We start from the raw sequence: 9,922 nt of genomic DNA on the forward strand, positions 1-9,922 counted from the left end.
ATGGTAAAGAGTGTCATGGTAACCTATGCCCTGTGGGCAATAGGTGGACCCTGGGGCCTTCACCACTTTTATTTGGGAAGAGACAGTCATGCTCTGCTATGGATGCTGACCCTGGGTGGGTTCGGCTTTGGCTGGGTCAGAGAGTTCATACGTATCCCTGCTTATGTTGGGGAAGCCAATCGATATGCAGACAATGAGAGAAAAAGACCCCCCAGGGTCCCACCACCTCTAAGCCCAGTCAGATTTGCTGGGCAGGTGTGTGTTGGGATCTACTTTGGCACTGTGGCTCTTATTGGCCTGAAGTCTCTCAGCTTCTTCTACTTGATTGTCCTGCCTTTATGTGTGGGTGCAGGGGTACATCTGGTGTCAAGTGTTGGTCAACAGACCTCTGACCTCCAGAAAACCTTAGCTACTTGTCTGATAACATCCCCAATATTCTACGGCAGCACTTTGTCACTTCTCCCAATTAGCCTGGCTGCCAGTGTCACTGCTGTCCAGCACCGCAGGTTCAAAACAGAACAAACAAGAGCGCACATGCAGGAACTCGGTGATGTGATTTTCTTTTACACATTGATAACCTTGAGTTTCTCTTAATTTTTAAGGCCCGCTAAAATAAATTTCTTTGTCTTTTGCCCAGGTCCACGCCTTTACAGGCTTGGTCTGGCTTGGCTGGCCTTCTCTGCTCCGCTAGGTTACTGTGTTTTCCATAACACAACAGCCACACTGTACTACCTGTCTGACTGTGTTGCTGCACTGCTAGATGTTTTCTGGTTTCTTCCATGGCTCCGAAGTGTGCTGGAGTACATTCTTTTAATGCCATATCGGATATTGTGTGCTCTTACTGGAGGTGGGTACTATGAAGAGACATGGAGGCGGGTGTTTGAAATACTGCTCAGAGAGTACACTGATGGAGAAAAAGAGGCACTGCGGGTAAGCATTTGCATATAAGATAGTTACAATGTGAGGTGCACATTTGTCTGTACAACTTCAGTAAGTAAATTTATTGCTCTTACATAGTCATGATTTAGAACTTGTGCATTTATTTATGTTGCAGATATTGTCATTGGGAACTGAGGCCACTCTTGAAGAAATAACCCGAAGCTATAGGGAGCTGGCGAAGACATGGCATCCAGACCACAACCCAGGGAAAGAAGCTGAGACAATGTTTGTCAAGATCCAAGAGGCTTACGAGGTCTTAATGCGACGGCACAGGCCCCATCGGTTCAAGTAGTTGCCCTTTACGCAATGCTAGGGCCTAAATAGTTGCAAGGGCCATGACGCTCTTGCAATGCTTTTCCAATTGTGCATGAGACAAAAATCACCTTGAGACTTGTCTGTGATGATATTATTATTTGTTAAAACCATGCTTCCTCTGTCTCGAAAAGCACCAGCTTGCTCGGTTACATGGCATCTTGCTGTCACCTTGTGGTACTGGAAGTGTCATAACACCTTAAAATGCACAACAATTTCACTTATGTTTTAAAGTCTGCACTCTTTGCTATTAAAGCTGAGATGCCAGTGACACGCACAATGACATATTCATGCATAATCAGTGCATAAATATTAAGGGTTATATGTATAAAAATATGTATGTATATAAAAAAAAAATTGCTCAGCAGTAAACGGTGTTATCATTATGTAACAAAGACAAAGACGGCAAAAAGAAAGAGGAATTATGAAATAACCCTCCCTCTCCGTTTTCTATTAGCATTTCCGGAAGAAGCCCTGTTCAGTTAGTGTCTGAATTTTCAAAGACTAATTTGATTAATTTAGTAGTTTACTGGCCAGCTCGTCTGTGCCAGCGTTTTTCCCAAACAGATATTCACAGCCACACAGCAGCCCGGAGTCTCCTGGTTTGCCCTTTACACCGTCCACAGACGTATCAGCACATTTTCTGCCACCTGCTCCCGGAGCTGACATGCATCGATGCATTCGGCGCTCAGTAAATCAGGAGCTCTGTTGTACAGTTATTAGGTCTGTATCCCAGCATGGGCCCGGAAGTTGACTGGGATTCCCAGGTAAAGAAAAAAATCCCGGAGATGCTGTCGTCGCCTGGGAAAACAAACCGCTATCCAGACAATTAAAAAAAGAGAGGAAAACAGCGATCGGTCGCCAGGTAAGGAAGAGGCTTGTGGACTCCCCCCGCGGCACTCGGTAAGACGATCGATCGGTGTTTTAATGTGGAGGTACGGCATGTTTTTGGTAGTTGGAAGGGTGAATGCCATTTGTCGTGTGGTCGGGTGCCATAGCAACGGCTCATGGAGAAAACACCGAGCAGCCCAGGCCAGTTTGGTGTGCTCGGTGTTGGATGACAGCTGCGTTCATTTTTTTTTTTTTTTTTTTTTTTTTTGGACAGTGGCAACTCCTGCAACAACATTTTGCCGCCGTGTGTCGCTCCGTTCGAGAGCCTATTGGTGTCAAAACAGACCGGGCAGCCAAAACAAGTAGCCAACATCTGATTGTTGCGCGAAATTACATGTGTTTGTTTTACTGATCGGGCGCCCATTTCTGGCTGGAAAGGAGTGCACCCGCCGTCTCTCTCTCTTTAAATCGCCATGCCCTGGCGAGACTGGCGCGTCTCCCAGCTGCACCAAAGCCTGTTGCTCCCCTGCGCGGCCAATTCAAGGATATTAATTTTCCCTGCGATGTGCTGGTTGTCTCCGCCCCCCCCCCCCCCTTCGCTCCACAGTCTCCTCTGTCCACTGTTGTCATCCATTTCACCAAGAAGGTGCAGCACTGTACAGCTGGATCTTCTCACGTCTTTTTATGTTTATCTTTCCAACATCATGTGCAACAGGAAGTTAAATAAAGCATCACCTGTTCTGATCGCATATTATTATGTTTGGAAATGTTCAAAGTCAGCTCCTTCAATCTGCTCTGCATACATCACTTTGTTTTCTTCCATAAAATAATAATGCTCTATCTGCCTTACACCTAATTTTGTCTAATGCTCGGGGGAAATTTAATAAAATGAAGCACGTAAATGTAGAGTGTAAGGTTATTCTTATCAAATCCAACACTACACAACCTTTTGTGTTGATAATATTGCATAACAATATATGTCAGTAAATTATAATAATACAGATTATTGGAGTAATAGTAAGCGCCTCCCGTGATTTTTACACACACACACACACAGATATATATATATATATATATATATATATATATATATATCTTTATTTGGACCATAGCTTATATAGCTTTCTAGCTTGCATTTTTAAAAATCTGTAAATCTGTAAATCAATGTACTTCAAGATTTTTGTCATGCCGCTTGAACCACCAAAATTATGTCTTAACAATACTTCTGTTGACATTTCATCAGTGCTTGAAACCAAAAGATGTAGTTTATGGTGGTGTTGCACCCCCTGAAGATTTAACTCCTCCTTTGACATATTTGGCCATCAGCTCTCTATATATGTGGAGCTTCTCGAATTCATTTCTTGGCCACAGTGCAGAAGAGTCTACATGACACAGAAATAGCAGGGCAGAATGCAACTTTACTAAATTGGTTTATTACAGTGAATTTATTCTTAGACAGTTTAAACTGAAAGCATAAAGCTATCTGTGTCCGAGCTTATTACTCTGCTAACAAACAGCCATTAAATATATTTCATACGGTGAGTATCAACGGCAGTACAGGCTATAACTCCAATTTGGAAAATTGTATTGTTTTAACTGAGCAATCATTAGAAATATGGAAGATTTACATGATCTGTATTTAATTCATATTTTCGTAGGAATCTGGTGAGAGAATGAATGCTGATGACTACAATGGGCGCCCATACACACAAGGTAAGTTTACATGTGGAGGAAATACTGCAATCGATTTGTGTGTACAGTCTGTAGACTTCAGTGTTTCCTTTAATATTATGGGCATATTTGTGTTTCAGGTAATGGAGGAGAGTCATCAATGGAGCAGGATTTTTATGGCACACTACAGGGCCCTTCAGCCAGATCTCCAAACAGTCAGCAGTCCTCACCACACCGCTCCCTTAGTGGTCAGTTATCACTCCTTTCTCACTCTGTGAACACACAACATGTGTAGAATTCTTTGTTAAAAGTAAATGTGTTTTCTCCTCATCTTTGCCCTACATAGCAAACTCCATTAAAGTGGAGATGTGCAGTGATGATGAGTCACCAGGTGCTCCACAGTCAGAGAACAGAGAGGTTGTAAGGGATGAGAGCAGGAAGGATGACAGAGGGGAGCACATGGAAGAAGGAAACACAGAGTTCACTGGAACTGGAAGAGAGAGGCCGAGCATTTACAGTGAGATGGCCAGTCCGAACGCTTCTTCCCCAGGACCAATCCGGCTCCCCAATGGAAAGCTCCAGTGTGAGGTTTGTGGGATGATCTGCATTGGGCCCAACGTACTGATGGTGCACAAGCGTAGCCACACAGGTAAGAGAATAAAGCTGGGGTACTTGTTCCAAACCTAAATATCAATAAACACAAGAAGTACTTAAAATAATTCATCTCTAAAATCATCAGTCCATTCATGTGTTCATAGGTGAGAGACCATTCCAGTGTAACCAGTGTGGGGCTTCCTTCACTCAGAAGGGGAACTTGCTACGCCACATTAAGCTGCACTCTGGTGAGAAACCTTTCAAATGCCCCACTTGCAACTATGCTTGTCGCCGCAGAGATGCTTTGGCAGGACATCTGCGCACACATGCAGGTAAATGAGATATATTTAATTGCAATGACACAGAATTAACACTCACAGACATATTCTATGAAGAAATTATTCATCAGTGTAATTACTTGATCAGCACACTAGGGAATGTAGTTCCATATTATTCCTTAGTTTGACAAGGTATACTATGTGGAGTTCAGGTATGTGATAGAGGTAGTAATTTATTAGAACTGTCCATCTCCCCCTTCTGTGAAAGTAAGAGGAAATATGTCTTCTTTACAAAACTGTTAGACACAGCATAAAAATGACATTTGAAATGTTTGAAAACAGGAAATCCTGCCTTCAATTTATGAACCCGCATTCAATAGGTGTTCACATACAATCTAGGTATTTGGTCTTGGTGGATCACTGCACGTCAGAGGTTCATTTTCGAAGAAAAGATTCTTTCAAATTGGATTACAGCGAAATGACGTCAGTCCTTCCGACAGTTTACCAAGATGGTGCATTGCGGTTAAGAGTTGGGAGTTTTTCTGTCGTCACTAACGAGCAACACAGAATAGTTTCAGGAATTTAAAATCAATGGGGAAATCCAATCTTACAAACACAGCCAATTAAAGATTGTGCTTATTATTTATTTATTAACTCCCACAAATGATAAACAACTAAATAAATAACAATATCACAATGTCGACTATCTGGGGCGAAAGATTGGCCCTTTTGTCTCTGTGGGAAGCAATAACTACAGAAAAATCTAAATTTTTCCTTGAATTTCAGTCTCTTCTCCAACGGTTGGAAAACCATTCAAGTGCAGCTACTGTAGTCGGAGCTACAAACAACAAAGCACACTGGAGGAACATCTAGAACGCTGCCATAGTTATCTGAAGAGTCTGGACCACCAAACAACAGTCAACACCCAGACACCGCAGGGTAATGCAGCACACAAACATTAAATTCATCAACTTTATAGACTTATTAGCCTACAAGTTCTGATGCAAATATTCGGAATAAAGCAGTTTTGGCATATTTATATAGATATATATTATACTGTATATTTATTACTTGGGGCTTTTTTTTTTGCAGGAGAAGAGTTAGTAAATATGGAGATAAAACCTAAACCTGTGCTCCAGCCATCCAATGAAAAACTTCAGTTTGGAGACAGACTGGCTATTAGTATCACCAAACGCAAGAGGTCAACACCACAGAAGTTTTTGGGTATGTATTTCTTTTAATAATGTGCATTTAAAGAGAGAGGAGGTTTTATTCCCTTTCATTAGGATTGTTATAATGATTATTGATTATTGATAATGATAATGATATTTCAGTTCAGAGAGCCTAGGTTAACTTTGCAGCATAAAAATTAGCAAAATGGTTCAGACAAAGTCAGTTCTGAACATCCAGAATATTTGATTCATTGTTCGTCACTGATATGTAATTTTCATAGGTGAAAAGCACATGCACCTTTACCTACCTGAAGCACCTTATGAATTGTCTTCTGGCTCCGAGAAGGAGGGGGACCTCATGAGCTCTCAGCCTTCTGGGGACTCTGCTGGGCTGGCTGGTTCACGCCTCCAGGGTGCTAGGGGTAAAAATGAGAACCATGGATCGCCTACCCTGTCTCAGCTCCATCCTGCCTTCCTGTCAGTCATGGGCTCCATCAACAGCAACATGACTCCTCAGGCTCCCCGAGCCCATGGTGGTGGAGGGCTGGCAGCAATGTCTGTTGGGTTGGCTGGACGGGAGGCAGGCGAGGGCCGTGTTGACCAACCTTCAGTCCATAGCCATACCACCTCGCCCAATGGCTGCCCCGACTCTACAGACACCGAGAGCACAGCAGAGGAGCATAGCACAAGGGCTACAGCCCCAACAAGTACCTCCAACAATCATCACCTCCACTATCAAATCCCAGCACTGACCCGCAGCCATCCCACTTCCAGCCCCAGCCAGGCCAAAGACTTGGACCCAGAGTGGGAGAGAGCATGTCCTGTGCCCCCCACCACGGTAAAGAGGAGTTCTAGCTCGCCTCTTACATCCAGGGAGACTATGCAGGTACTCGACAGGGATGGTAGGCCTGTGCGCTCCTTTTACTGTCGGCACTGCCGCATCCTCTTCCTGGACCATGTCATGTTCACTATCCACATGGGTTGTCATGGCTTCCGACAACCCTTTGAGTGCAACATCTGTGGCCACCTCAGCCAGGACCGCTATGAGTTCTCTTCTCACATCAGCCGTGGAGAGCACCAGGTGGGCTGAGGAGAGCGGCTTGTGGCTGGATGAGGAGAGGTATCTGCTCTCTAAAGTTGTGGGCTCACGTTTGTTCTGCACCAGATCAGTTGCTTTAAGTCCCTAGTGTAAGTTAAAAGATATGTGGTTTTATTGTGAGAATATTTATGAATCTAAAGTAGTTGCAAGTGAAAAATGTTTTGACCTCACCATTTAAAATTTAGTGGAGGCAAATTACATTCTGTGATTGATTGCACTCCCATGATAAATCACCTGGTGAAACCCAGTTTTCAAAACTGGTTTTGCCTCAAAAGTGCCTTCTTGGGGGATTTCCTCATAAGACAAAGAAAAAAGAAAAAAAAAAATGGAGGGCAGGGGGGGGCGGGATGGGATGGGACAGGACTGGTGCTCATAAATTTTGACTAGCCATCTTTTCCTAAGTGATTTAGTTAGCACTTTTGAGAGGCCACGCACCCATGCACACAGGCATTTAAGAAAAGCATGGCATGTACATTTAAAAAATGACATTTGGTATGCTTAGTATGCACTATGATCTTTGCTTATCTGGTTTAGGGGTGTATTCTGTGTACGGTGTCAGGTACGCTTAATATGCACTGAGAGCTTTGTGCCTCTGGGTTTGGGAGGAGCTTTTGTTACAAACAAAGCACAGACATGGATTGCCTTAACTCCTACAGTAGTATGTTGCTTTAGGAATACATATTGTTTACAGCATGGTTAAACAGTGCGTGAAGTCACCTCAGAAGAGAGAATAATTACATCTGCACAGTGAAAAGACTATCAGGACAAAGAAAAATTGTGAAGAAAGTGAACTTTAAAACATTTACTTGAGTGTGAGAGAGGCATTCAGGTCTTAGATGTAAAAAAGGTCTTTGGATGTTAAAGTGAGCCTTAGAAAACTGGTGCAGATCAGACCATGAGCCAAGTCGTGTACAGCTAGAGCCTGACTGAGATGGCCCAGGGTGCTACGCCTATACAGGATTGCACTTTTAGGTTCCCTGCTTATATATGAACATCTTTGCTGAGGCACTTGACGGCTTTACAAAAATTTTCCTGTGATTGTTCTGCTGCACTGATGAATCGCATAATACTCACTGATCCTCTAATTTGCAACACCAGTGAATTTTTAACATAGCTGGCCTTCCACAGAATCCCACAGCATCGCACTGGTTCTGTGACCTACAGTCAACTTTGCTAAATTTATTATCAGTTGAAAAAAATTATTATTTTGTGATTTTGCTGTCAGCAGTTGCGAATGAGATTTTAAACAATTTCCATAAGGTAAGTGAATTAACAATTTAATTATTTAAGAAATCAGTTTGGATCTGTTCGGTTAAAACTTGTGATTATCTATTTAGTGTTGTTTGTTTCAGCCTTGGTGTATTTAATCAGCTATATTCCAAATCTTATCCAGCATATTCCTCAAGTCCATGAAATGTTACCTCCTGCTTCTTTATAGCACCCAAATACCTTATTGCTACAGTATGGTGAGTTATCTGATAATGTTAATATTGGGAACCTGAATGAGACCAAACTCAGTATTCTTACTTGTTATTGTGGGTTTGCTGCTTCATAGTTTAACTTGATTTCCTTTAATCGCAGACAAAAATGTACTTGAAAATGTTTGAGAAAAAAAGAGTGATCTAAAAATGCACTTGGTTTGATATGTAGAGAAATGTGTGTGAATGGAATATAGCATGTGTACCTGTCATTTTCTGCTTTTACCTGAATTGTGAATTATTTTTAAAATGTGAAGTAATTTGAAGAAGTGAAAATGAGGCATGAGTTTTTGTCTCCTTGTGTGGACCTTTAAATGTTATAAAATATTTTGTGAATGATGTAACATGACAAAACACTTTACCTCAAAGTTAAAGATGTACAACTGCCTCATAATTTCAAAAAGTCATGTTGCTTTCCGAGATGTTATTGCAGTTACAAATGCGTGCCCCTCGATATTCTCAAAACTTTTTACTGTCAATAAAGTTACGTTTATTGTAAAAGAGATTTCATTTCTGCTTTAAAGTCACTAAAAACTGTCTCTCGATTTCTCTTTTGTAACAATATATGGAAAAAGTACAGTAGAAAGAAAGAAAATTTCTTAAATTCTACATCAAGTTTAGCAACTCAGGCTAAATGCTATAGATATGATGTTCAGAGCATATTCTGAAATTATTTATATATATACTTGAGACTAGTGTCATCCATAAATGACCATCTCATTCGGCATGACTACCTTTAATTAATAAGAAAAGCAATGCTGTAAAAGAGAAAATCTTGAAATTTGTCACAGAAATAACATATAGTGAATTAAAATTAAATATAAAAAGTACATACACAAACATATATGTGTACTGTAAATGGAGACAGAATACAAAAAGAATCTGTGTAATCTTAAATGTCAATTTGTTTATTTGTTAATGTTCGTGAACTGCAAAAAATGGTAGGACTTGGGTGAAGTGTGCATTCCCATTTCATGTGAAAAACATGAAACGGGTTTGTGGCGCTCGTCTGAAAGTTAGACTGTTTTATTTTTACGTGACCTTTGGGGCTGTATCACATACCTTTGTTTTGATTGTTTGAGGTTAGTTTGACCTTTTTTCCTCTGCAGTGCACTATTTTGGCTACTCCTACATACAAATTCCAAATTAAATTTAAAAAAAAAAAAGTACATATATAAACCTGGGTCCTACAATGAATGACTAATGTTAGTCATCCACAGTGAGTAAATCAACAGCAAAAACAGCCTAACAGCCAAAATTGTTTTCGAAGTTAAGGGTTACTTTTCTTTGATTATTGGGTAAACAAAAGATGTAATACTAAAAAAAGTTGCACAGTGTGTTTTTTAATTTTGACAGACCAGGTAAGTTCTTTTTAAAATTTCACCCAAGCTAATGGACATCTTAATGGGAAATATGCATACTTGTATGTACACAAAATACCCATGTGAGTTGCAAAGGATGAATACACAAAGAATTGTCTACCATCTGGGATCAGCAGGAAGTTTTCAGAAGACATGTTTCCTGAAATGATTGTGTGATTAATTTTTT

General features: G+C 41.0%; 2 protein-coding genes across 4 annotated transcripts; both read left to right on the forward strand.

The window, feature by feature from the left end:
* dnajc22 (DnaJ (Hsp40) homolog, subfamily C, member 22) lies at positions 1 to 1,231 on the forward strand. The gene is made up of 3 exons (XM_029506333.1): positions 1 to 547; positions 638 to 930; positions 1,055 to 1,231. The coding sequence occupies exons 1-3, from the start codon at positions 1 to 3 to the stop codon at positions 1,229 to 1,231; spliced, it is 1,017 nt and encodes a 338-aa protein (XP_029362193.1).
* An 807-nt stretch (positions 1,232 to 2,038) lies between these two features.
* ikzf4 (IKAROS family zinc finger 4) lies at positions 2,039 to 8,834 on the forward strand. Of its 3 annotated transcripts, none has more exons than XM_029506332.1 (8): positions 2,039 to 2,116; positions 3,741 to 3,795; positions 3,894 to 4,001; positions 4,100 to 4,402; positions 4,512 to 4,679; positions 5,412 to 5,564; positions 5,718 to 5,849; positions 6,079 to 8,834. In XM_029506332.1, the coding sequence occupies exons 2-8, from the start codon at positions 3,756 to 3,758 to the stop codon at positions 6,885 to 6,887; spliced, it is 1,713 nt and encodes a 570-aa protein (XP_029362192.1). In that variant the 5' UTR covers positions 2,039 to 2,116; positions 3,741 to 3,755; the 3' UTR covers positions 6,888 to 8,834. The 3 variants fall into 3 exon arrangements, with proteins under 3 accessions (XP_029362192.1, XP_029362189.1, XP_029362190.1); XM_029506329.1 differs by lacking the exon at positions 2,039 to 2,116 and adding an exon at positions 3,475 to 3,620; XM_029506330.1 differs by lacking the exon at positions 2,039 to 2,116 and adding an exon at positions 3,475 to 3,620 and having other exon boundaries at positions 4,512 to 4,595.
* The last annotated feature ends 1,088 nt before the right edge of the window (positions 8,835 to 9,922 follow it).

Source organism: Echeneis naucrates, chromosome 7, assembly GCF_900963305.1.
Source record: "Echeneis naucrates chromosome 7, fEcheNa1.1, whole genome shotgun sequence".
NCBI lineage: Eukaryota > Metazoa > Chordata > Actinopteri > Carangiformes > Echeneidae > Echeneis > Echeneis naucrates.

Bases quoted from the DNA above. Each gene is read 5' to 3' on its own strand.
- dnajc22 (XM_029506333.1), top strand. From the start codon at position 1: ATGGTAAAGAGTGTCATGGTAACCTATGCCCTGTGGGCAATAGGTGGA. The intron at 548-637 runs GTGATGTGATTT...TCTTTTGCCCAG, and splicing joins AGCGCACATGCAGGAACTCG to GTCCACGCCTTTACAGGCTT. The intron at 931-1,054 runs GTAAGCATTTGC...TTTATGTTGCAG, and splicing joins GAGAAAAAGAGGCACTGCGG to ATATTGTCATTGGGAACTGA.
- ikzf4 (XM_029506332.1), top strand. From the start codon at position 3,756: ATGAATGCTGATGACTACAATGGGCGCCCATACACACAAG. The intron at 3,796-3,893 runs GTAAGTTTACAT...TTTGTGTTTCAG, and splicing joins TGGGCGCCCATACACACAAG to GTAATGGAGGAGAGTCATCA. The intron at 4,680-5,411 runs GTAAATGAGATA...CTTGAATTTCAG, and splicing joins ACATCTGCGCACACATGCAG to TCTCTTCTCCAACGGTTGGA.